Below are 25,908 nucleotides of genomic sequence, written 5' to 3'. Positions count from 1 at the left end.
CGAAGGCCAGCAAAACGCGGGCAAATCGCGCCACACAAAATGCACAAATGACGAAAAGGAAAAGCCACAACAATACAACTACAACAACAACAACAAGAGCCACAATAAAGGGTGGCTTAGGCAAAGATCAGCTGAACGCGGAGGCGGGTGGAGGCGCAGGGTGGAGTCAGAGAGGTGGAGCTCGAACTGAGCTTAGAGAAGGCGTCTTCGCTGCACTAACCGAGCGCATTTGAATGCAGGCTAGCACAGGGTATATTGGTTAGCTAATGGAGTAGGCGACAGTAGGCAGTGCAGCAATAAAACGGATTACGGGAATACTTATAATAATTAATTAATATTAATAATATATTAATAATATATGTCTAGCTTAGTTCCATTTTAATAGATACAATTTACATACATTCATCAATTTATATGTTTTGGCATGTTTGCAGAGCATCTTACGCTCACACATACCCGACTGGAGCACTCTCATTTGCTGCTGCTGCTGTTGTTGTTGTTGTTGTTGGAGGCGCGTTAATCTCGCGCGATGTTCATCATGGCATGTTCGTGATCAGCGCGCACTCTTTGTTGTTGTTGCTCCAGCTCCTCTTGTTGTTGCTGTTGCTGTTGTTGTTGTGGCCGCAGCTATTGCTGCAATTTTTATGAATTGCAACTGACATTTCCTACACGCTGCAAAAGTTTAAAGTTTAAAGCTGAAAATTGCAATTTTTATGCGCCGGCCGGCTTAGCTTAGCACAGCTGAAGCTGAAGCTGAAGCTTCAGCCCCGCCCCCTTTTGCCGCATACCCTTTGCGGTGGGCATATCATTTGGTTCACATTTCAGTGGGAACTGGTGCAGGGGAGTGGCACAGTTGGTCAGCAAATTGGCCAACATGCGCAAGCGTTTCAAATGTCTAAATTGTGATTAGCAACAGCTGCTGCCGCGTCTCCTGCTGCTGCTGCTGCTGTCTGCTGCTGCTCCTGCTGTCTGCTGTCTGCCATCTGCTGAGATGCTGCAAATCAAACAATGGCAAACAAATGATTGTGTTTTGGATGATGCATTCAATTGTGTTCCATAAACAAGTGGGCAAACATTGCGCCAAGCCCCGCCCCCAAGGCAAATCGCATTGCAAATGTCAATAAGCATGAAAACAAGAAACGAGAATTTAATGCAAGCAAATGCTCATAGATTCAACGAGGCAATTGCAACATTCATGCCATAAGTCTTGCTATTAATCTTTTAATTAATATTTGAATTAACAAATTATTGCATATTGCGGCGCATCGCAAATTGAATCACACACACAGTGAGTGAGCGGGAGAGAGAGAGAGAGAGGGAGAGGGAGAGAGGTGTGGGTAAACGCCAGCGTGGGCTAATCAAATGAACTTCGCATTGCTAATTCACATAAATTAAAGACTAGACAAGCTGGCGTGCCACACACACACACACACAGCTACACATATACACAGAATGTAGCTTAGCTGTCGGCTCAACTGATATAACACACTCACATACTCACACACACACACACACTCAGTCATATGCTGCTTATACATGGCGTATGCGCAACGCCCATTTGCATTCTGAAACACGTTGCGCATACGCCGCGTGGTACATGTGGCAGCCTCTTCCGATTCTGTTGCCAACTCGGCCGCTGCTGTCAAATGTACAGCTTCTTGATCTTCTAGCTGACGCTGCTGCCGCCTCTTCTTCTTCTTCGTCTTGACAATCTGATTGCTGCTGCGCTGCTCTCGTTGCGGATGCTGTCGCTGCTGCCGCTGCTGCTGCAGTTGTTGCTGCTGCTGCTGCGGCTCAGTGAATGCATTTTTGGTATAAAAACCTTTGCGTCGACTGCATTCAAGTCAAAACAGTTTTGACGAGCCTTTCGAGCGCCACACAAACGCTTCAGTTCAACACAAAATCGCGCTCAAATTCATTAAAGTGAGTTCTTGTGTTTTGTGTGTTGTGCCCAAGGATCAGCAAGGATCTGATACAACAAAATATAATATACAAAAAAAAAATAAATAACAGAAAAGAAAATATTATGAACATTTTATAAAACAATTTCCTTGTGGGCAAGGATTTGTCTTTGGATTTCCTAGTGCTACAATCTAGAGATTTACAAGTTTCTAAAAATATATTCTCAAAAGGATATATAAGATCTAAATCAAGAAATAAAAGTACTCTGGACTTGCTTGCTTGCTTGAATAAAATAGTTGATAAAAACAGTTTCCTAGCTGAGGCGAAAATATTTCTGAGCTAAACTCATATAATCCGAAAATATCGATAGAATCAAGAATCGATTGATCGATATTGTATTCCTTAATGCCCGGCCTCGCTCTCTCACATGTTGTCTCTATTTCAGAGTTCGACTATATTTTGTATTTTAGTAATTTCAGCAAAATATCCATAACCAATAATCGATAGCAGAACGACTTCAATTCTCTCTTCCGCCCTGTATTCATATGCACTTAAAATTTAGTACCCTATCAAAGTTTCACAATGCACTTCTGTGTCTCTTCTTCTCCTCTTCCTCCCCCACTACTCATATGCATATTAAGCCAGCATTTAACTGCGACCTTCTTGTCTCGCCAATTATTTTTTTGACTTTCGAAAGATGCCATAAAAGATGATTGTTGGTTATTAGCAGAGCCATCAATTGCAATTACTCACATCGTTTGACATTATCTGAAGTTGCTGTCGCTGCTGCTGTGTCTCAATTAACCAATCATCTGCTTTGTCGTTTATCGAACCTACAAAAAGGTCATGCAGTTGCTTAGCTCCGCCTACGTCGTCGCCGCCCTGGCGTTGTGCTCCCTGTGCCTGGTCACAGCTCAGCCCCAACGCGGTCTGGCTCAGCCCCGCGGCAACTCATACGATGCGAATGCTGTGATACTCAAGCAGAACTTTGATCTGAATCCGGATGGCTCCTATCAATACAAGTAAGTTGATCTTGATGTTGAGCTGATGACATTTTAATTAGAATTGGGAAATATATGTGGAAATAGGCTTATATTGAATTGATAGGCAATCATTTAGAATCAGTCAATCACTGATATAGCAAGACATTCAATCGGCTTTGCGCTAAGCCACAGTGGTTCCTTCAATCAGTGAAATAGTTAACTGCTACTTGAGCTTTTTCATTCCCAATTTCAGTCTGTCATTTAGCTAATCATTTCTGTAATTTAGTTAATGTAATTTAGTTAATCATTTCGTCTGTCAATTAGTCACTTTGTCAAAGTACTGGAGCATTTGTACATCTTCATGGTACACACAGCTCTCTAGTTATTCAGTCAGTTAGTCTAATAAGTAATCACTCAACCAATCAATCAATCAATCGATTATTCAATCCGGCAACCTATAAGTCAATTATTCAGATTGTCGTATTAATAGATCTATGTATACTTAAGTCAGTTAGACTGTCAATCATTCACTCAGTTCTTTCATACCTTTATGGATTATACATATTATACTTCCACTCCACAAACTCATTTAGGCAGCTCTATAAGTAGAATATTTGGTTCATCAGTGAATCATTCCTTTCACCAATTAATCTTAGTCTATGATATGAATTCTCTATTATAATGATAATCCAGCTCTCATTCAGAAATTATTACAGCAAATAGTATATATAACTCATGCTCTATTTCATTATATATATTTATATTTTTTAATTAAATATTTCTCATATAATTCCTTCACAGCTACGAGACGAGCAACGGAATTCGCGCCGATGAAGCTGGCTACCTCAAGAATCCCGGTTCGCAGTTGGAAGCTCAGGTAGACTTTTACCCGTTGCCCAGTTTCAGGAGCAAGTGAAAGCTTTCTAACGCTTTCGTTGCCTACTTTTAGACACTTCGCAGAATCTTCTCTATATTATCGTCTTATTTTCTCTGCCAGGTCATGCAAGGCTCCTACTCGTACACCGGCCCCGATGGTGTTCTCTATACCATCACCTACATCGCCGATGAGAATGGCTTCCGTGCCGAGGGCGCTCACATTCCAACTCCACCTCCCGTTAGCCCAGCTGCCGCTGCTCCACGCAGATTCTTCAAATAAATCAAAAATGACGACCATTGAGAAATATATATATTTACAATATATGTATAATTGAATAGATTTGTATGATAACATCCAGGATGAAGCTCAGCTGGTCGGCAGCAACGGATGCACAGACCACTGTCTCTGTAAATTGTCTCCACTTTCCCTCCCACTCACTCTCTCCCTTTCCCTTCACTCTGTGTATATTTATGCATTTTCCCTGCGTTCTCTTTCAAACTCCCTTTCACATCTACCTAGCGCCTAACGAATTGCGTGTATATGTATATGTATATAAATGTATTTATATATGTGTATGCATATGTTTTGTACATTATGTAAGTTTGATTGTTAAATTGTCGTACGACTTAAAGCAAGCTATGCAATAAAACGAATATTGCTCGAAAAAATATATATATCGACTGACCTTGATTTATTAGATTGGGCATGGGATGTAGAATATGTACCGGTATGTATATGTATTAATGAAGTATTGATGATAGCATAAATAAATGTAATCCTTAAAAAAATTGATTTTTAATTTCTCTAAGTGCTTCCTCTAAGCATTTCCTCCAATTAGTTCCTCCAAGTATTTCCTTTAAGTATTTGCTCTAGTTAAGTATTGCCTCCACGTCTTTAATGCTTAGGAATGTTCACACACTTGACTTGATTTAAAAGCACTGCACGAATGACCTCCACCGGGTCTGGGCGACTGAAGAAATGCAGCAGCTGCTGCCCTTTATATAGAGAGACTTTCACTCAAGGCCTAAGTCGTGCTCGTATGTAGAGGCCGATGCTAGGTAGGGCTCGTTGCAGTCGAGCTATAAGTGACCAATGGAAACACAACTCACTCTCTCTCTCTCTCTCTCTCTCTCTCTCTCTATTGGTTCAAGCATTCTAGCTTCGTGGTACTCAATTATAAATACCAAAAGAGTGCTGCTGCACGTACATAGACAACTGAGATGATCTTCTGTAGCTCTTCTTCATCATTTGCTGTTCCTAGTCGAGCAGTTTCAGCTAGAGCTTTCCTACTTGATTTCCTGTACTTTTTAAGGCCAAAAAGTTATTTTTTAAAACGCTATGATATTTAGAAGATTCTCGGAAGGATAAAAACCAACAAAAACTTTCATTTTTTAAATGTTCTTTATTTACAAACACCAGTAAAGGATTTAGTAGCTAATGCGGTGCAGTAGCTGCTTGGCAGGAGGTCCTTGATAGGGGCTGATTTGCTTGCTTGAGCCGAGCTTAGCCAAGCCATCCGCCGCCCCAGCCGCCACGATAGCCACCACCCCAGCCGCCGCCCCAGCCGCCACCTCCCCAGCCGCCACGCCAGCCGCCACCTCCCCAGCCGCCGCCCCAGCCGCCGCCGCCCCAGCCACCGCCCCAGCCGCCACGATAGCCGCCACCCCAGCCGCCGAGGCCTCCAAGCAGGAATCGAGCCTGTCGTCCGTCTTCATTGGCATGGGCCTGTCCCAGATCAGCCACGTTGTATAGGTCGTTCTTCTCGGCTTGCTCCTCCAGCGGATGGGCAAAGCTGCAGGCGATGCAAACTGCGCCAACTAGCGCCACAAGTGTTAAACGCATCTTTCACTGACTTTTGATTTCCTGGCTCTCTCGCTCTCGATATACTCGCTAAATCGTTCCAAGTTGAACTGATGCTGCAAACCTAATTTCGACCGGCTTATATTTGCCTGCGAGCTCGACTTGTTGTTCTTCATTTTCAGCGCCTTCTTCTAATTGGCATCGTATGTATATGTATATCAGCTCTAAGGCCGCGTAAAACTTGTGGTTGGACTTTATTTGTTTATATTAATTATTGCAATTCTGTTTATTTTGTTCACTTTCACGTAATTTATTTATTTGTTGATCATGCGCTAGAAGGTTATTACACCTGCTTCGCGCTGGCATTTGCTTAGCACACGGTCGAAAAGTTGCACCTGCCCAATAGGTACTTCCCAATTACACAGGCCAGCAAGAGTGTGATGAAATTCTGTGAGTCAGTCTTGGACATGACTTGCAGTTCATTAAAGTGCTATAAACGTAACGGGTATTAGAAAACGATATCATTTGGGTTTGAAGTTCTGCAAAACCTAGAAATATACGACTACAAATGTACCCAGGTTTTTGTTAAGTCTTGAGGCTCAGAGAAACTACGAAAGCTTTTTCTATTGCTGGATTCAACTGCGACTGAGATTTTAATCCCTCACTTGAATTTTAGATATTTATATTTAAGGATTTTTTTTTATATATTTTATTATAAAAAAATTAAATTTTTGTTTTTTTTATATTTTATATATAAATATTTCTAAAAAATTTTAAGTTCCAGATGTTTCTTCGTAACCAAATCATGTTGATCAGTGTTACGAAAGTCCTAAGTGGCTTATATTAACAGCTGAATTTATTAGAACTTGTAGCTAGAGTGGGTGTGTGCAAGTCTTTGTGCCTGTGTGTGTGTGTGTGTGTGTGTGTGTGTGTGTGTGTGTGTGTGTGTGTGTGTGTGTGTGTGTGAATCCCTGTCAATACGTGAGACTGCGTGAATTCACTAATTTGCATACAATAAGAAGAACGCTTCTTTAATCAAGTTTTGTGCAATATATTCATTTATTTTTGTTTTGATCCAATTAAGCAAATACTAATGGAAGTGTCTAATTTTGACTAGATACCCTATATGAGATCACTTTTATATCATAATCTAATTATATGTTTTTTTTTCCAGTGCTCGTGCATAGAACGCTATGCAGCTCCTGCTTTATATGGCCTGCTCTTCCCTATCGGACAATCTTTATTACTAAGCACTTTATAAGACGAGGGCATTAACGAGTATATGTTCCATAAGTCAAATTTTGTTCTTTAGCTGCAATTGAGTCCAAATGGTTTCCATTTATACAGTTAACTGTATGACGAGAATATTTCGAGCATATACAGCTCGTACACTGTGGCAAATAAATATACTGACTCATCTATTTATTGTAAAATATCATCAATCCAAATAAACAAAAGTCCAACTTAATAAATCTAATAAAAAATAGCAGCGTTGCCAGACATTTCACGGGTGCAAAGCTCAGTTATATACAGCAACAAATACCATTACATAAATTTCAACTGCAATTCCAGATGCCACTTTCACTTATTTACGGCGCTGAGCGTTAAAAATGACTTGGCAAAAATAATGGAAGCACTGATTAGCGTATAATAAGGCAAGCATTTAAATGGGAGGACTGTCCAAGCCAGTTCTGAGACAAACACACAAAACAAAACACAAAACAAAGCGAAAGAACAAAAAATGAAGATAAATTAAACAAAATGTGAAATGTTTTTAGAAATATGAAACTCAAGCAAGAGAAGTCAATAAACTTATTAATTTGATGACAAAGAGTTGAAGGATAAATGGCTTTATTGTCTGATGACAGATTAAAAAAGAGAGCCAAATTATTTTCGAGAAACCTTTTTAAATATGCAAAGCTATAGAAGCCTCGACTTGATGTTTTCTTACATTTACTCAAGATCTTTAATGTTGCTAAACAGATTTGAGATAGTATTTTAATTAATTACTAAACGAAATTGCGGAATTCAAAAATATTAAATTGTAACATGTTTTCAGTAGAGAAAAAACTAATTATAAATGGTTGAAAATAATCATGATGTTGACTTTTAACTATTTTTAAAATTTTGTATTATACATTTAAAAAAAAAAAATCATCTAAAAATTTCTTTATTTAATTATAAAAAATATATATTTTATGAAACTAAAAAATTTCTATTTTTTTCGACATCCTTTAAGATTTTTTTTAGTGCTAAAAATCCTAAATACATAATTAAAATCCAGTTTAAAAAATTGTTATTTTTAATGTTCTTTATTGGCAAACAGAAAATATGCAAAAATTGAAGGTTCTGTCCTGGAGCTTGGATTATACATATGTGCTTCGACTTGGACAGTTTACCAACCGCCGCCCCAACGGCGACCGCCCCATCTGCCGCCACGACCACCCCAGCCAGACAAGCCTCCACGTCCGCCGGCCCAGCCTCCACGACCGCCGGCCCAGCCTCCACGGCCGCCGGCCCAGCCAAGGCCGCGTCCATAGCCTCCACCCCAAACCTGGCGTGCTTGACGGAGACCCTCGTTCTCATGTGCATTTCCATCCATCTCAAGGCTGAGCAGATTGAGCGGTGCGTCAGGGTACTGCTCCTCAGCCTCGGCGCCGGCCAGGGCATAGGTGTAGGCGAGGCATACCACGCCGATGAGTGCCAAAAGTGTGAAGCGCATCCTGATTGGAGAATTCCTTATATGGATTTGGTTTATTACTTGGTTGCTTGAGTGATTGTGTTTCACTGATGCCTAATGCTTTAATCCGTCGGCCTTTTATTTGCCCAACCAGAGCCTGGCCAGAACCGGATGAGCTGTTCCCGTTCCTGTTCTCGTAAGTGTCGCACAGTACTTAAAATCCACAAACATATTAGACTGGAGATGGGTATTTTTGTTTACCTTTTGCTGGATTCGATGCCAGGCATTGTTACTTTCACAATGTTTTTATATATTTATTGCTCTGTAGATTATTACACCTGTTCTGCCTGCGGTTGTTGTTGTTGCTCAAATTAAATTTCTTTTGTTTTAACTCTTGTTATTGTCATACAAATTATGCATCTAAGCAGGTCACTGTGCAATGCCCACTTAATGGGGGAGAAGCTCCCCATTAATAATGCTATAATGTAAGTGTTGTAAAGGGGACGAGACAAGTGAGCTGTCTGAGTTTTTAGTGTTACAACTACTACTATTACTGTTGCTATTACTACTATTATTCTGCAACTACTACTAATATTATTATTCTGCAACTACTACTAATACTATTATTCTGCTACTACTCCTATTACTATTATTCTGCTACTTCTACGACTACTACTACTATTCTGCTACTGCAATTACTACTACTATTCTGCTACTACTACTACTACTATTCTGGTACTACTTCTATTACCACCACTGCAATTACTACTGCGATTACTACTACTATTCTGCTACTACTACTACTACTATTTTGCTACTACTTCTATTACCACTACTGCAATTACTACTGCGATTACTACTACTATTCTGCTACTACTACTACTATTCTGCTACTACTACTACTACTATTCTGCTACTACTTCTATTACCACTACTGCAATTACTACTGCGATTACTACTACTATTCTGCTACTACTACTTCTATTCTTATACTACTTCTTTTACCACTACTGCAATTACTACTGCGTCTACTACTGCTATTCTGCTACTACTACTACTATTCTGCTACTACTACTACTGATACTACTCTGCTACTAATACTACTACTATTACTATTCAGCTGCTACTACTATTCTGCTACTCTACTACTACTACTACTACTATTCTGCTTCTACTGCCACTACTAGTACAATAACTAATAGTATTACCACAAGTATTTTTGTAAAGTCCCATAAGCAGACTTTGGCCAGTGAGCTACTTAAATAGCAAACGACAAGTCATTCGCTACAGCTATGCTAAATGTATATACTATGAATACAGAATACATAAGTAGAGCTAAAGTCAAAAGTCCAATAAGTAAACACTCGAAATTCGCATATAATCGTGAATTGTTCTCCATGACACACTGATGCTTCATAATGGAACAAAAATGAAACGAGAAATCGAAAATATCAAAACAAATTAGCCGAAACAAAATATTCAAATTACGCATAGTTAAGCTGATATGACACATGTATGCACATATATATATATATATATATATATATATATATATATATATATATATTATATTGCTTTTTATAATGCAAATTGGTTAAATGAATAATTGGGTAGCTAAAGAGCAAAACTTGTTTCTAAGCTCAATTGTGATATACTTCTAATGAGCTAAACATTATTAACTTTGAGCAATGACAAATTAAGAATTGTTATTTATGATTAAGGCTTTGCATAGGATTACAGAATTAAGAGGTAAATTAGCACTGTCTACTTTTAAAAACTAGAGCTCTTCACTGTTGATCTCACACCTTCACACTAAACTGTTCACCAATTAAATAATACTCTTGAATATATAAAGTAATATGAGATTTACTTTGTTTTCAAACATGTTCAGATTGTGTTACATTATACATATTTTTGTGGTATAATAGTATATGTAAATTCTCGCCAGATTAGCGGCCATAGCCATAACGACCAAAGCCACCACGACCAAATCCTCCATATCCATAGCCACCACGGCCAAATCCTCCATATCCAAAGCCACGACGGCCATATCCTCCATATCCAAAGCCACCACGACCAAATCCTCCATATCCGAAACCACCACGACCATATCCTCCACGTCCATATCCAAACGCACGAGCCTCACGAGCGCCTTCGTTTCCATGTTGATCGCCCTGATCGGCCAGACTTAGCAGAGATAACTCGTTATTGTTATCCTTAACTGAATCATCCTCCAGTGGCTGGCCATAGCCCACGCTCAGGCAGACGGCTCCCACAATTATCAGCAGCAATAGTGTTAGGCGCATCTTTCCGGTTCTAATGCAATTCTCAACTGACCCCAACCTGTGTAATGCCAGACCTATTTATTGCAGATTTGGCAAGATGAATTGTTGTTTCAGCCGTATGGAAATACCCATAATTTGTAGGCGCTTATGATTAATTAGTCTCGGAGGGGCGGATTAAAATGTAAGCTCAGCTCATTTACTTAGTATTACTGAATATGAATAATATATGTATGTATTACTGATTTGTATGGCTAAGAATGCAATTATTCAATTTTGGATTAGAAAATATTAAATTGCAAAAGGACTCTTGGAGCTCATATCATCCATCATATGGTTGCTAAGCTCGCATATAGACATTCTCTCTCCTCCGCTCTCTATCTAGAGAAAACTCTATATCTGTATTTCAGCCTCTTTATGTTTATTCCTCAGTTTCTAAGAGTTCATATGTATATGCAACAACAGTATGTTTAATGAAATGTAAATACAGCTAACAGTACAGTAACAGAACCAATCGAGTAGTCAGCACTGAACATTCTTTATGCCGTTACCAAGGCTCGTTGAGTCCAGTCAACGACCAAACAAGCAACAGCCCGAAAATGCATGTGGCCGAATTTCTGAATCGAACCAATCGACGCAATCGAAATACCCAAATTGAGTGCCGTGTAGAACGTAAGCTAGGCGAATATGCAGAGGATTTGGATAGACGTCGTCATCTGCTCGCTCACCTGCTCCACAGCGAGGAGCAGCAGCTGTATGAGGAGCTGGCGGAGCTGCAGCAAGCCCAGACGGACCTAGCCCAGAATAAGCGCATTGAATGGATCCAAATGGCGCTGATGAGAGACGAGGCAGCGGAACGTCAGCTGCTCGAACAGAAGCAACTGCAGCGAGAGATGTGAGTCAGCTAAATTCTGTGCAAGCGACATTTCCTTAGAAATTTTACTTGAATCGCTTGCAGCGAAAACTCAGAGGAGCATCGTCACGAGGAGACGAGGCAAATACTGCTGGCTACCAAAGAGGCACAGCTCTATCAGATCGAGGAGCGCAAAGAACGGCGACGTCGCGCTGCCCAAATGGAGGCGATTTGGCATCAGAATGAATATAAATTCATATGAAGTACTGTATGCAAATAAATTTGAATCCGACCTTGACTCGACTCGATTCCCGTTCGATTTGGTAGCAGCAAATTAAGTAGGTGTGAATCTTTGTTAGATGCTGGAAACTAGTTCCGACTAATAAAGACGTTAAGCTTACAATGTGAAATACTTTGGAATGGAGCAAAAGTAAGCAGATGGATGTTACTAATATTAGCATATTCAGAGCCAGCCTATTTGATCAATGACAAGCATCTACTCTTACTCTTGTGAATTCTGCTTAAATATGGATGAGCTTGCACATACTTTATTTACTCAATCAACGTCACAAGCCTCGCTGTGATTCCCTTCCAGTCTAGCGTCAATTAACACCTTCATAGACGGGCAGCGAAATCGTTTTTTTTATGACTAAGTATTGAATAATTCTATGCAATGACGATTAGCTAACTTTAAAATTTAACAGTTGATTATTTAAAGTAAGTGATAGAGCTGACCCCGCTGTTAACCCTTCGTTAAGGTAAACAAAATCAAGTTTTTTATGAGCTTTAGTCTATGATCTAAACTCTATTAAATATGAAATAATATGTAAATTCCATTCTATCGTTTATGGCCCATTATGATTAATAGACTATGATGTATGTTTTATAATTTATGATCTATGATCTATGATCTATGAACTATGATCTATGAACTATGATCTATGTTATCTATGATTTGTGATTTTTGATCTATGATGTATGTTTTATGATCTATGATCTATGTTCTATGATCTATGTTATCAATGATCTATGATCTCTTATCTATGATCTATCATCAATTTACTAAAAGCTCTGATCTTTGATCCATGTCATCTAGTTCAAATTTAAACAAGTGTTGTTTCAAATATATGATCAAAGTATTTTAATTATGTTCTCAAATATCAAAAATCTTTAAAGCATTTTAAGCAAACAAAACTTAAATAATAATTTTACAGCATATCCAAATCGTTTCCATATATCAAATCGGTTTCAGCAATATTTCGAATCATGAGAGTAGACTATTAGATTTACCACCAGTAATAATAATAATAGTAGTCGTTGCAGGGTGGCCGGGGAAAGTAGTTGAAGCTCTGTGACCAAGGGCCGCCATATATATGGCGTAATTTACGAGCGCCTTGGTCTGAGTGTTGGGCGCCCACATCAGCGACATCCTTCAAGGTAGCTGCCGAGTCCTTGTCCTTGTCCTTATTGTCCTGATTCTGCAACGCCTGCTGCAGCTCCAACTCCATCTGCTCCAGCGTAATTGGAGCCGGCAAGCAACAGGCAAAGCTGATCATTGCAATCACGAACAAAATGCACAGCTTCATTGCGAATAGATCGAGGAATACGAACTGTCTACCAATAGGTCTATTGGGTATGTTAGGTATGTTGGTGGCCAACTGCCGCTTTTATACTCCCGGTCCAAGACTTGCACTTTGCATTTCCAATTAAAACTATTGACACCCACAATTTCACCACGCTCTTTGCCTGAATGACTCTGCATTCTAGCGGGTTGTTTGAAGTGCAGGGCAAACAAGGTCCATTGCTTTATAAATAACACAATAGCAAAAAGTTCTTTCACTCTCAAAAGTCAACAGCATGTATTTAAATTCTAATTTATGTCAATTAGCAAGCGCTTGTGAGCATGCAATCGAAAACATACTTTTAGGCTGGCATCAAATACCTCAACGTATTAAAAGGGTTTGCATATAATATCAAATATTTAATAAGGAAAATCTTGAAAATTTATCGAGAGATTTCTTACGCCAATGCTTCACAGTGAATCCCCTTTATGAGTTCATTCAACTTACTTAGAATCCAGTGAATCATGAACAAAAATATATAATTGCAACTCATGCTGAGTGATATATTAAATATAATATTTGTAAAAAACAAAATTAATGCAATAACAATATTTAACATTTTAACAGACTTAGCTTACAAATACTTCATTAATCACTTGGAGTAAACAAGTTTAGCCTTGGCTGATGGTGCTCAAAATATTGCTTAGCGCTTGCGCATTGATTCCAGCACCACCAGCACCGCCTGCACCACCATTGGCTAGGAGAGGACGCAAACTGCTGCCCAACGCTTGGCCCAGCAGTCCAGCGATTTGTGCTGCCTGCGCCGTGGTTAGCTGGGAGCCAGCACCACCTGTTGCCGTGCCACCTGAGCTGGGACTGGAGCTGACTGGCGTTGGATAGGCAGCGGGTCTATTGCCATAGCTGCCGCCGTTGCCATAGTTATTGAAATTGTTGTAGCTGGGCCGATAGCCGTAGTAGCTGCCTGGATACTGTGTGGGTCGCTGATAGCCGGCATAGTTGTTGTAGTTGTTGTAGTTGGGTCTGTTGTAGTTGTTGTAGTTGTAGTTGGGTCTATTGTAGCTGTTGTAGTTGTAACTGGGTCTGTTGTAGCCATAGCTCGGATAGCCCAAGTAGTTGGCATAGCTGGGATAGCCCAAGCCGAAGCTGGGATAGCCTAGGCCCAGACTGGGATAGCCATAGCCATAGTAGCTGCCATAGCCCGGATAGCCGCCTACACCTACACCACCGCCAGCTCCTCCATAGTAGGAATCCGACTGTGTGCCTGAACCGCTGCCACCTCCAGTGGTGCCACCCACGGGCAACACGGGCACATCGTACAGCGGACTCGCCGCCGCGCCGAGCAGCAACGGCGTTAGCAGGCCCAATGTGCGTCCCTGTGGTCGATCCGATGATTTCGATTTGCTCTTCTGGGCAGCCACCAGCGCGAGGAAGAGAACGAGCAGACAGAAACGCGAGCGCCAATACATTTTAGAAACTTAACTCCGGCGACGCTCGAATACAAACTAAAACTGCGGCACTTCAACAGATTTAGTTTTATATATGTGCAGAAGGTATAGCCACAACCACGCCCCATAACAACTATTTGTTGGCCAAATCTATTACGGAAACTGGCAGACCTTCGGCGCATCCAAAATGTGTTGCCAAAATTCACAACGGAAACGCGCCAAACGCACACGCAAAGTAAGAAACGCGCTTGAAACGCCTCGGAAACGCGCCGAAATCGCGTCATGGACTGGTTTTCATGCTTTCACGCATGCTCCATAGACTGCAGACGCTGCCTGACATTGACCTTACTCCACGTCTCGGCAAATATTGACCAAATAGGTAGCAATAGGCGAAGATCGTAAACATGAATGAAACACGACTAGCACATACTGTGTAAATTGCTTAAAGTTAATCAAATGTGGAAGTGAAATGAAAACACTTTGCTTAGAGGTCTTGTGTGGGTAGCCTATGCTCAGTATATAAGAGCTAAGGGGTAGACAGATATGTGAACTTAATTAGTTTGTTATGTGTAGGCTCCCTAAGTAAACGAATACGTTTATGGATCTTCTCTTATATAACAAACAGATGTGATATGGAGTATACATAGTTATATATCTACACACATATTAATATTTCATCATATATACACAGACTATATCTCACATCAACACTTAAAGTCAGCATACCCTATTCAACATCACTTACAATGGGTATACTAAAACTGTTTCACACCGCTAATGCGTTATTATTGTTTTTTCTGTTCACTTCCGCGGGTTTTTCAAAAGTTTGTGAAACTTGTTTGCTTTATGGGATGAACTAGAATTATATGAAATATGATATAAGATATTTTAAGACGTCCATAATTATATTTACTTTCAGTAGAAATACCTCGGCAAGTGCGTAAATAAAACAAGTACTCGACTTGAGTATATTTTAAGGCTTAGTATAATGAATGGAATTTTCTGTTAAGTTTTACTATTTCCCCTAGCCAATTATCTTAAAGTTAATTAATAAGTCATTTAATCTCTGCATGCAAGTATGAAAATATTTCCCCCTTAGAGTTCGTTAACCGACTTTCAGCTAAATTTGCATTTCAACCGACAACTGTGAGAGAAATATTTGAATGAATGTAAACACATGTAATCTATCTTGATTATCATGTGATTCTACAATTATTAATTAGTCTATAATCTTTTTTTTTCTGTCATCTCAGTTGATGTCTGGACAGAGCAATTACATATTTGTATGTCAACCGGTTCTCATTTTTGTTGTCTCATCAATTTGACTCATGTTTTGTCTAAACGTCATACACATTTCGTTCCTATGGACTTTTTATGCACTGTGAGAAGATTTTACATAGTTCTGTGACCGAACATATATGAAAATCCAAGTATATTTGCACATGCTAAAGATTTCTGATCTAAACTCGCGAAAGCCTAAAAATATGCTTCAGATAAAATATTTCTAAATATCGTATATCATTAATAATTTAAATGAATTTGTTAAGAACTTTTTTATGTATACTAATAGCAATTCTTCAAGACTGAAATGCAAAAAATATATATGAATATTTATATCTATATAATTTTGTTTTTCTATTTAAGACTTTGTTACCAAAATTAAAAAATAAAAATTCTCTCAATTTAAAATTCTATCTAAATTGTTTAGAATATCTAGAAAAATTGTATAATAAAAGCTAATTAGAGAATTTCATGACGCCGCGCGACACTTGTTTTAGGTAAAAAGAAAACGAAAACAAATTAAGCACTCTAAATAAAAATGTATCTATAAACAAAAACGGGTTTTTAATGCCAGAAAAAGAAAACGATTAGAGAATGAAAAAAGTATTGAAATAAGTAGCCGTCGAACAAACTCTTAACTGCGCAGTTCTGCAATCAAATTGAAAGGTCAGTGATCAGAGTTCTTAACAAGTTTTTAATTATTTTTTCGATTGTCGCTCACGGTGCTTAAATTGTTGACGGGCGAAAGCAATAATAATCAAAAGAAGATCAAGTGTAGTACAACAAAATACCCTGTAAAATATTGTGAAATTCCATTTGAGATATGAAGACATAGACAGATGTTAGATAACTAGAGATGAACTTAATTATGATTGGCCCTAGAGCTTGTCATAGCTGCAACTACCTCTTATGCTTACTATACATACAGGGTGTACAGGAGAATGAATGCCTATGAGAGTACAATTTATATTCCTTAAGAGTAGCAATGTACCCCAGCTAAGCAAGTTAAACTACCTCAACTAATTTCCCAATTTACAGGGTGTTCTCTCAGTGAGTCCCCAACTGAAGAGATTTATTGTTTATGCCAATTCTGTGAGAAGTTCTGACTTTGCAACAATGTAGGTCTTTGGCTCTAGGCCAAACTAATGAATGGGATCCAAAAGTAAGCTCCCAATGCGGGGGCATACGAAACGAGTGCCTTGGGGCTCTGGGAATTCCATTTACAAGTTCTGGTGAAATCATCGAAAACGAAAAACAATTTGAAAACAAAAATAATAATGATAGATGCTTGAAACTAATGATGCGCTCGGCAGGATGAGCCAATCAGATTCGCATAGTTATTCTCTTTTGGGGCATCCCCGTTCAAATATTGTCGACGACTATAAAAGATCTCGGCAATCGCTAGAACCCAAATAGAAGCAATTGCAAAACTAAACATGAAACAATTTGTGGTGCTGGCGCTCGTCTATTGCCTGGCCTTGAGCCTGACTTGGGCTCAGCCACTGGTGCTGGAGGAGGTGGAGCAGAAGGAGGAGCAGCCACAGCAGCTAAGACTTGAGGATGTGGATGCTCAGCCGGTGAATGATGCGGATGGCGCACGTGAGGCTCGCGGCTTCTGCTGCGGCGGTGGTTTCGGCGGCTTCGGAGGTCGTGGCTTCGGCGGTGGTTTCGGTGGTCGTGGCTTCGGCGGTGGCTTCCGACGCTTTGGCGGCGGCGGTTTCGGTGGCTTCCCGGGCGGTTACGGCGGCTACGGCGGTGGCTATCCAGGTGGCTTCGGTGGCGGCTATCCAGGCGGCGGCTTTGGATCGGCCTCAGCATCGGCCTCGGCCTCGGCCAGCTCCAGCTTTGGCAAATAAACATAATTGACTTTTGATGTAAATCGCAACGAAATGAAACTTAATAAAAAACTGGGTAATACTCGCTTCTGGGCCAAAAAGTAAATAATAAATAAAAGTTTAGTTATTTGAATAACATTTTGGAAGAGTTTATCTAAGCAATCTAATCTTTTCTTTCCTGAATACCTATAAACTCTGCAGCAGTCGTGTGTCTACTCGATTTCTTTACACTCTTCACTTTATAATAATGCTTATATTAAAACAAATATATCCATAACACTGAGAAAACAGCTGGAAGATTTTGGGGGCACGGTTTCTACGCATTCGCCCAATAAACTGTTGCTATAGTATATACGTATGTAGCTCAGCTGTTGACACCTGCTGCAAGCCGGTTTTTTAGCAAACAAACAACAACAAATAAACAACAGAGTCAACAATCTTGGCATTAAGAATAATACTATTAATCAAAGACAACAAAATATCAAGCAAATATGCAGAATTTATTTTTAGCACAAAAAGAAGAAAAACAAACAAAATAAAATGATGAGAGAAAAATAGCTCAAAATATTCCGCTCAATAATTACGAAATATGACATTAATGAGTATATATAAAATACTTAAATATGAAATAAAAAACTGTATATTTGTTGTTTTTTTTTTTTCAAATTTCGACTAGACAATGCATTAGACATTTTTTTAAATTGAGAATTAAAATTGACGTCAAGAAATTTATGGCCGAAAAAGAAGAGGTGATAAATGATTTATAAATTAGTCATGAACAATTGTTTTTGATTAAGGTAAAGTTAAAATGCTTTTGCGGTTGAAATTAATTAATTAAATAAATCAAATAATTTGATAGTAATTGACAAATATAAAAAATAAATGGATAACTAATTTATGCAAATGAATTAATTTAATATATACTCAAAATGTATATAAAAACCAAAAAAAAAAAATAAATATGGAAGACACAAAATAAAAGAGCTAATTATTATTGTCAATAATATTTATTTATTTTCTTGAATTTTTTTTCTTTGCTTTTTATTTTTATTTAAAATATATTAATAAATGTAATTTAAAAAATTAAAAGTTAAGCTCAAAAACATTTATTTGATATAAAATAAATCTATTAAAAAATAAAAATATATAATAAAAATTATTTTCCATCAATTTTTATTTTTTAGTTAATTCAAATTAAATACTGCCTTTAAAATTCATATGATTACATAGGCTATTATAGCTGATATAGTAAATCAAGATAAACATATATTTATGAGTGTCACAAGTTGTATGCAGAGCAAATCCCTGAACATCTGGTTTATTGAACTTGAACTTAAGTCGTATTATCAAGTTATTTTTCCTTTGGACAGAGTATGTTATCGCCTTATTATTAATATACACATCCAAATTTTGAATGAAACCTGATAACACATATTTTTGGAAAAATATTTGTTTAATATCTTAAGTTAATAATCCGTAAATATCTATAACAAATATGTCGCCAAACTCCCATGACATGCCAAGCCTAGCCCAACACCGCCTCCTCTTTTCACAAAGTGTCGTCAAATATTTTGCAGTTTGTTGTAATATGAAAATTACACGGAAATAAACTTGGCTATGACGAAATGTGATTTATGATAAATAGCTAATTAGCATCTATTTATTTTTTATTTAACAAGAATTACAGAAAACGCAAATAAACATAAGCTAAACTTAGAACTGGCCACTGAATGGGGCTCAACAATATATCACTTGCTGTAAACATGCTCTAGGTGGGAGTGCACGACTTGGAGATACTCTGGACTCCAAGTAACGAACAGAGAGATAGACAGACGGATTTTTGAATGGAAGACGAACAGATATGCAAATACATCTACATTGATGAATGAATCGAAAGGCGGATAGTCTTTATAGACAATTAGGTCAAATGGGATATATAGGAAGGGACTGTTGGAAAAATGGCCTTAACAAGATCAACTCAACGCGCAAGAAATTATATGCTTTATGTAGTCTAACAGGTTTCTTTCTATTTGCTTACCAATTTACCCATTTTCAATCAAACTAGGGTCTGCTAAAGAGTTATCTAGGAGGCACTCATACTGGTGAAATATATTTGATTCACAGTGCCTACCGCAACAGTCATAAAAACAATCAAGACGCAAATTGGACGTTAATAAATACCACACTGATGGATCAACTTCCAGCTGAGCTCAGTTTCCGACGTGATTTGAACGTCACCCTTTAAAGTTGGACGGAAATGTTATTGAGGTGCTAATCAAACCGAATGAGGCGTCTCCGTCTGACGGTCTGTCGCAAAAATTAGCGATTGCTCGTATAAAATGAGTTGAGGGCCGACAGCAGCCAAACAGAAGCAAAAGGAACTTCATCTGGAGCACACCCAAGCACACCCAATAGCAACAGCAGCAGCAGTAAAATCAGGAGCTATACAAAATGAAACTCACACTGATCCTGGCCCTTTTGCTGGCTACAGTCAGCCTCATGCAAGCAGCACCCGACAGCAATCCCTACCAGGCCATCCACTCTGCCTACGATCTCAGCGGACAGCCCGTGAGAGAGAAACGTGCGAGCTATCACGGCGACTATTATATCTGCTATCCGAGCCGCGTGGTCTACAGCTACCATAACGATCCGAGCTCCCTGGGCTCGCATCGTCGTTCCAGCTACGACTACGATTCCTATGCTCGCAAGAATCGTGGGAATCTAGACCACGAGGTGGACTACTTTGGCAGATAGTTCGAAGGAAAGACTACTCTAAGACTTGAGGAACGCAAACGGGATGCAAGTAATAGTCATTAGGATATACGCACAGGTGTTAAAATTACTACAATTATTTATTTATTATTATGTGTACTAGATGAAAATAAAGAAATTAAGAAACATAAACTGAGATTCATTTGAATTTTGACTTATGATTGGGATTGCTTTTCCATAGCTAGATATCAAATTACGTATTCAGCTACTGTAGCTGCTCATGAAAATGATAAAGCTAATCCGATTACAAACCGATTGACCCATGCAATGTGTTGAATGTGTCATTGGGATCTGCATTCAGTTCTAGGAATAATTGAATGTCGAGTATTTGTTTTGAGTAATAGCCAAGGGATTACTGAATGATGAGTCAGTGGCTGATGACAGATCGATGATCAATGCACAGCCTTTATAGGCACTTTTTTGAAATACGAAACAACTGAGGAGAACCGTCAAGCTGTGATAATATCTATATAAAAAAAAAAAAAAAAAAAAAAAAACAAATAACAGGGAATTGATAAACAGAACTCGACTACATCATAGGTTAAAAGTAAACTTAGATCCTACTTCCTTTGAAGGTCTCTATAGCAAGAGGTTCGACTGTTTCTACATTATCTACATTATTGTATAGATGCAACATTCAAATTAACTCTACTCGATGCTCTATTCATGTATGGTTAGCCAGCTGGAGCAACCTACTCAAAGACATTGGCTTTTAGAGACCACAATGGCCCGGATAGGCAGAGATATTAAAGATCTAATATATAAATTTACAATTATGCTTATAAACGACTTCAACCTTCTTAAACGACTTAAACTATATCGGCCTCAAAATGCAATTAAAATTCGATAACATTTGCATATATCTCACAGACAACGCGCTCCAATTATGTTTGCCAAATAAAAATCTAGTTAAAGATTCAGATCTTTATGTTCTGCCAAAGATATTCGTGGTCAGCCATGAAATCGCTTGATTTGGTTGATTCAATTTTAGACCATAAATTAGTCATAAACATTTTGCATGGAAACATAAACCTATGAATCACAGACAGCAGAAACATGGCCAGCCAATCCCGGCATACTTTCAGGCACGGCCAAGAAATGGGCAGAGAAAAGTCGAGTTCGTTGCCTAAGTCTTTCGTTCACAAAGCTTTCAACTGAGGCCACGGCGCATTTCACTTTGCTTCGTAATAATTTTATGCCATCGACTGAGACATTTAGCACCTTATTTGCGTTCGCCATTAGCCAAAATGTGCGAATTGTTTATAAAGAGATTACAAAACGCAGAAGCAGACGCAGCCACAGCCTCAGCCTCAGCTTCTCTCTGCGGAACTTGAGTAATATACAGAAAGATATATGTATATATTTTGCTACTGTCATAAAAGCGTAAAATAACGCTTACTTTGAGCCATTTTATGAGCCAAATAGAAAACCGAAAACTGCAATAGAAAGTTTTTTTTTTTTGCGCCCCCTCAGCATAAAAAGCGACTTTGGCGTGCCGGAAGCAAACAGTTGTCGAACGCAAGTCGAAGTCGAGCAAAATGAAGTCTGTTGCCGCACAGAGATCCCTATTGATGCTGGTGGTGGCGGTGGTGCTGCTGCTGCTGGGCAACTGCCAGGCCGCGCCAGTGAAGGAGGAGGCACGTGAGCAGCGGAATATGAAGATGATGACGCCAGCGGGCGAGGCGGATGTCAAGATGATGGCGACGGCGGGCACAGGAAACATGACGCCAGTCTCGATGAGCATCGGCGGCGCAGTGCCCGTGAATCAGATGGCTCTGGGCATGGTGGGCAACATGCAGCTGGCACGCTATCCCAACTACCCGGGCTTGATGTCGCCCTTCGGCCTGCAGGCTGGCATTGCCAACGGCTATCCCGGCGATGCCAGCATGGGCCTGGGCATGGGTCTGCCCGGCGCTGGACTGAGTCTCGGAGGTGGCATCCTGCCTGGAGCTGGATATGGAGCGGGCATCGGTGCTGGCATGGGAGCTGCACCTGGATTAGGATTTGGCGCTGGTCTGGGAGCACCTATGCCTGGAGCGGGTCTTGGAGCTGCACCTGGCGCCGGACTTGGCGGCTTTCCCAACGCTGGCTTCATGTACGGCAATCCACTCTATGGCAGTCCGCAGGCTATGCCTGGCTTCGGTCTGGACAACATCCTTGGCATGGCCAGCGCCCCTGGTCTAGCCCCAGCTCACGCTGGCATCTACGGCCAGCCAGCCGCGCCGCTCGGCCTGGCATCCATGCAGGGCTTCCTTGGCGGCGATGCCATGGCCATGCACTTTTAATGTAAACTCACTTAAAACTTACAACAAATTCTCTCAATTATTTATTTAATTTATTTAGCTAAAATATATCAAGTGCGAACATTTAATGGAATTTCTTATGCATTGTTGCCCATTGAAAGAGTTGCCGGCGCAGCTGCAACTGTTGCTGCTGCTGCAGCTGCTGCTGTTGCTGCTGTCGATATTTATGCTGCTGCTGCGGCTGATGCTGCTGCTGCACGGGTTGGTGTCGCTTGGCGGCCAGCGTGTACGCGCCCTTGCCCACAAAATGATTCGGCAAGACGGCCACGCGTCTCTGCTGGGCCGCAAAGCTGCCCAGAATCAGGCAGAGACTCAAGCAAAGCCACAGCAAAATCTTACAGCTCATCGTGCCTAGAACTTTTTCCGTTTACTGCCAGTGCAGCGGGCAACAGTTGCTGCTTTTATGCCACTGGCGTTGCAGCCAGCTGGACAGCTGGAAAGTGGATTAACCGGGGACTTGGCGGCTTAAGCTCTGCTCGAAGTGGCTGCCAGTTAATTGGGACTCATTGGAGTAGTTGCTCTTAACTGGGACTAGGCTTAGTTGAGTTGTTGCCGTGGCCGTTAACTAGTTTCGAGGCTCGCGCATATTTCACAACTGTCCCAAAAGGCAAAAAGTCGCTAATTGTGCTGACAGCCGGACCGAGGCGAGTCGAGTTGGGTTAACTCTACTTGAGTTGAGTTGAGTGTCAAGTGCAAGGCGAAAAGCAAGTCCAAGATGAAACTGAAGTGTTGACCAAGATATTCCATACAGGTACACACACACACACGCATACAGAGAAAGAGATAGAGAGCTCTAATTTGTTAGTCACTTGGCAATTGGCTCGTTAGAAAGTGAATTTTGTAGGGTCCCATTGTTCCGCTAGAGACAATGGCACATGTTGTTTTACATGGAAACATTAGCAGCTATAAACCATTCCATATACCCTGCCTAAACAGTTTCAATGGGCTGAGGGTATTCACAAACAAAACGCAACAAGACCATTGCGAATCGACATGAGAGTAGAGTAGAATGTGACTGAGTTATGCTACCTGCTGCTGTGGTTTATTGTGGCATTTGCTTAATGGTAAGCAGGAGTCTGAATGAATGAAAGTGCCTTTGGAAAGGGTTTTGAGTAAGAGTCGACATATAAGGACTCTGCCAAATAGAACTGTGGGAGTCACAGATACTCTAAACAACACTATGATAGAATGAAAACAGGTTGAAAAAAACTTGCAAGTTATCAAAATGATATTTATCGATATTTATCGATTTATATATTCTTTTCTAGTATAATATTCAGAGGTCATGTTTCTTTTAAGGCGTTTATATGAAGACCTTCCTTTCTATCTAGATTTATAAGCTTAATAGACTTCATCGAGTCTCTTTCTTTCGTCGACTCTTCAGACTCTGTGAGCTCTATGCACTCCATAGCCTATATGGACTATATATGCACAGTCCCGTCCCTCTACCTGACACATGCGCTTCCATTCAACCCATCTACCCTCATGTGACCCACTTTCGATTGTTACAGTCCCTTAAAAAAAGAAATTCATTCAATGCAATTTTCGCTCATTTTTCACCCTTGCAGACGAGTTTCCAGCTGTTCTTTTGTGCGCAAACCTAAATCGACTTGTAATTGAGCACTAAAACAGATTTTTGTCCTCTAGTGTTATGATTTATAACAGCTTGTTGTTGTTATTGCAGGAGATTTTGAAAATAGATTTGACAGCGATTTGAAAGAGATTTGTAGACTGAGAGCAAAAACATTTCTGACCTGCGCTACAATTTTACCTAACGGAGAGTTTATACAGGTGAGTGGTGCAGGAGTGTGTGTGTGTGTGTGAAGCAGGTATGACACAGTTAATCTGTAAATGCTCTCGAAAGCCATGTGCAGCATGCAAAAGGTCTATTTGCAGAAGACTCAACTCGATTGGCCTAGGAGAGTCGAGTCTAGAGCGGATTGCGTTGCAGCGGCTCATATAAGACGCAACTCGTTCCGCTTGCCATGCAACAGTTTCTCATTAAACGCCAGGCAAGTAGGACACACACTCATTCCGAATGCTCAACACATCGGCGACGACTGTTGGCAGCTGTCTGCTGCTGATGCTAATGCTAGTGCTGCTGCAACTGGGCGTGGCCCTGCCCTGGTGGCATCGGAACGATGCGGGCTACGATGCCAGCTTGGATCCCGTTGCCTGGTCTCGGGCCTTCGTTCAGGATCAAGTTCGCAAGCCGCGCATCAGTCAGCCGATGCAATTGCCGCAGCTGGAGCAGCATCGGCGCAGCTGGTGGAGCAGCAGCAGATCCCACAACAGAAACAGTAATAACAACAACAGCAGCAGCAGCAGCAGCAGCGGCAGCAAGAAGAAGAGGAACAACTACAAGAAATTCGTGCGCCGGCATCGCAAGAGGCGTCTGATGCTGCGTCAAACGAGATGTTAAGCAACTCAACTGCCAATTAGCGTAATAAATTATTTGCCAGAAACTATGTTAAAACTGAAAAAAATATATATATATATCTACATAAATTTATAAGAGTGTTAAAAGAAAGCTGATTAATTTTCAATTTATAGCACCAGGCAAAAGTGGAAATTTTATTAGATAGCTCAAGACATAGAAAGATCAATCCGGGCTAACAGCCTCTCTCTCTATCTCTGTCTATCTCTCTCTCTAGCTCTCTACCTCTTATCAACACTTCTTATCATTCAACTTCGATTACAAAATCGGTGACTGATCAAATAGATAAACTGTTGCTAAGGTCAATTGGATTACGTTTCAAGACCAAATCCCGCCTATGCGCAGGCGGTAAAAACATATGCAAACATGATGTAAGCGAGCCCCAAACGCCACACAACCAGCTAAAGACCTAAGCAAACTATGCTGAGCCAGACATAGAGAAAGAGCGACAACAAGAGCCAGTGTCACAGCCAGAAGCTAAGTCAGCCCAATCAAATTTTAGCACCAGCCTCTGCGAGTATAACGATTCAGAGATGCTCTTTTTTATATCTATCTCCAAATTTTAATTTTTAAGAATTTATTGTATTAAAAAATGAAAATTATATAACAAAAATGTTAAGCAAAAATTTATCTGTTCATAAAAAATTATTTATAATATTATATTTTTTTCTATTTAATTTTTTTTTTGTAAGATTTTGTGTTTTATAATTTTTTTTATAAAATTTTAATATAATGAATTATTAAAAAATCATTATTAAATTATAATTATTGTATATTCTTCTATTCTACTACAAATTTTATTATATCAAAAATAAAATTCTGCCTTTAAACATTTTATTTTTAAAATTTTAAAAAAAAAAATCATAATAAATTTT

At 39.7% G+C, this 25,908-nt stretch overlaps 11 protein-coding genes across 11 annotated transcripts; 6 read left to right on the top strand and 5 right to left on the bottom strand.

The window, feature by feature from the left end:
- Window positions 1–1,852: 1,852 nt before the first annotated feature.
- Cpr47Ea (Cuticular protein 47Ea) lies at window positions 1,853–4,430 on the top strand. The gene is made up of 4 exons (XM_018107001.3): window positions 1,853–1,923; window positions 2,746–2,924; window positions 3,687–3,762; window positions 3,883–4,430. Exons 2-4 carry the CDS (start codon window positions 2,749–2,751, stop codon window positions 4,039–4,041), a joined length of 411 nt encoding a protein of 136 aa, XP_017962490.1. The 5' UTR covers window positions 1,853–1,923; window positions 2,746–2,748; the 3' UTR covers window positions 4,042–4,430.
- A 714-nt stretch (window positions 4,431–5,144) lies between these two features.
- On the bottom strand, window positions 5,145–5,699 carry LOC108652666 (uncharacterized). Its single transcript, XM_089261885.1, has one exon. The coding sequence runs from the start codon at window positions 5,602–5,604 to the stop codon at window positions 5,266–5,268; it is 339 nt and encodes a 112-aa protein (XP_089118011.1). The 5' UTR covers window positions 5,605–5,699; the 3' UTR covers window positions 5,145–5,265.
- A 2,156-nt stretch (window positions 5,700–7,855) lies between these two features.
- On the bottom strand, window positions 7,856–8,386 carry LOC108652665 (uncharacterized). Its single transcript, XM_030382111.2, has one exon. It carries the CDS (start codon window positions 8,282–8,284, stop codon window positions 7,958–7,960), a length of 327 nt encoding a protein of 108 aa, XP_030237971.1. The 5' UTR covers window positions 8,285–8,386; the 3' UTR covers window positions 7,856–7,957.
- Window positions 8,387–10,090: 1,704 nt separating this feature from the next.
- Window positions 10,091–10,593, bottom strand: LOC108653039 (uncharacterized). The gene has a single exon (XM_089262299.1). It carries the CDS (start codon window positions 10,546–10,548, stop codon window positions 10,192–10,194), a length of 357 nt encoding a protein of 118 aa, XP_089118425.1. The 5' UTR covers window positions 10,549–10,593; the 3' UTR covers window positions 10,091–10,191.
- Window positions 10,594–10,990: 397 nt separating this feature from the next.
- Window positions 10,991–11,682, top strand: LOC108655226 (uncharacterized). Its single transcript, XM_018106962.3, has 2 exons — window positions 10,991–11,419; window positions 11,483–11,682. The coding sequence occupies exons 1-2, from the start codon at window positions 11,124–11,126 to the stop codon at window positions 11,637–11,639; spliced, it is 453 nt and encodes a 150-aa protein (XP_017962451.1). The 5' UTR covers window positions 10,991–11,123; the 3' UTR covers window positions 11,640–11,682.
- An 850-nt stretch (window positions 11,683–12,532) lies between these two features.
- On the bottom strand, window positions 12,533–13,189 carry LOC149090949 (uncharacterized). The gene is made up of 2 exons (XM_089262189.1): window positions 12,956–13,189; window positions 12,533–12,925 (listed from the first exon to the last, which is right to left on the bottom strand). The coding sequence occupies exons 1-2, from the start codon at window positions 12,961–12,963 to the stop codon at window positions 12,664–12,666; spliced, it is 270 nt and encodes an 89-aa protein (XP_089118315.1). The 5' UTR covers window positions 12,964–13,189; the 3' UTR covers window positions 12,533–12,663.
- Window positions 13,190–13,476: 287 nt separating this feature from the next.
- Window positions 13,477–14,754, bottom strand: LOC115561862 (uncharacterized). The gene has a single exon (XM_030382143.2). The coding sequence runs from the start codon at window positions 14,424–14,426 to the stop codon at window positions 13,611–13,613; it is 816 nt and encodes a 271-aa protein (XP_030238003.1). The 5' UTR covers window positions 14,427–14,754; the 3' UTR covers window positions 13,477–13,610.
- Window positions 14,755–17,079: 2,325 nt separating this feature from the next.
- Listericin (listericin) lies at window positions 17,080–17,565 on the top strand. The gene has a single exon (XM_030382110.2). The coding sequence runs from the start codon at window positions 17,123–17,125 to the stop codon at window positions 17,540–17,542; it is 420 nt and encodes a 139-aa protein (XP_030237970.1). The 5' UTR covers window positions 17,080–17,122; the 3' UTR covers window positions 17,543–17,565.
- Window positions 17,566–19,887: 2,322 nt separating this feature from the next.
- LOC108655228 (uncharacterized) lies at window positions 19,888–20,427 on the top strand. The gene has a single exon (XM_018106964.3). It carries the CDS (start codon window positions 19,973–19,975, stop codon window positions 20,273–20,275), a length of 303 nt encoding a protein of 100 aa, XP_017962453.1. The 5' UTR covers window positions 19,888–19,972; the 3' UTR covers window positions 20,276–20,427.
- Window positions 20,428–21,709: 1,282 nt separating this feature from the next.
- On the top strand, window positions 21,710–22,664 carry LOC115561854 (uncharacterized). Its single transcript, XM_030382109.2, has one exon. The coding sequence runs from the start codon at window positions 21,832–21,834 to the stop codon at window positions 22,576–22,578; it is 747 nt and encodes a 248-aa protein (XP_030237969.1). The 5' UTR covers window positions 21,710–21,831; the 3' UTR covers window positions 22,579–22,664.
- A 1,924-nt stretch (window positions 22,665–24,588) lies between these two features.
- Window positions 24,589–25,606, top strand: LOC115561861 (uncharacterized). The gene has a single exon (XM_089262368.1). It carries the CDS (start codon window positions 24,635–24,637, stop codon window positions 25,016–25,018), a length of 384 nt encoding a protein of 127 aa, XP_089118494.1. The 5' UTR covers window positions 24,589–24,634; the 3' UTR covers window positions 25,019–25,606.
- Window positions 25,607–25,908: the final 302 nt, after the last annotated feature.

This window comes from Drosophila navojoa, chromosome 5, assembly GCF_054131105.1.
Source record: "Drosophila navojoa isolate 15081-1374.11 chromosome 5, UAZ_NAV_1.0, whole genome shotgun sequence".
Lineage (NCBI taxonomy): Eukaryota > Metazoa > Arthropoda > Insecta > Diptera > Drosophilidae > Drosophila > Drosophila navojoa.
This window is presented reverse-complemented; position numbering and strand designations above follow the sequence as displayed.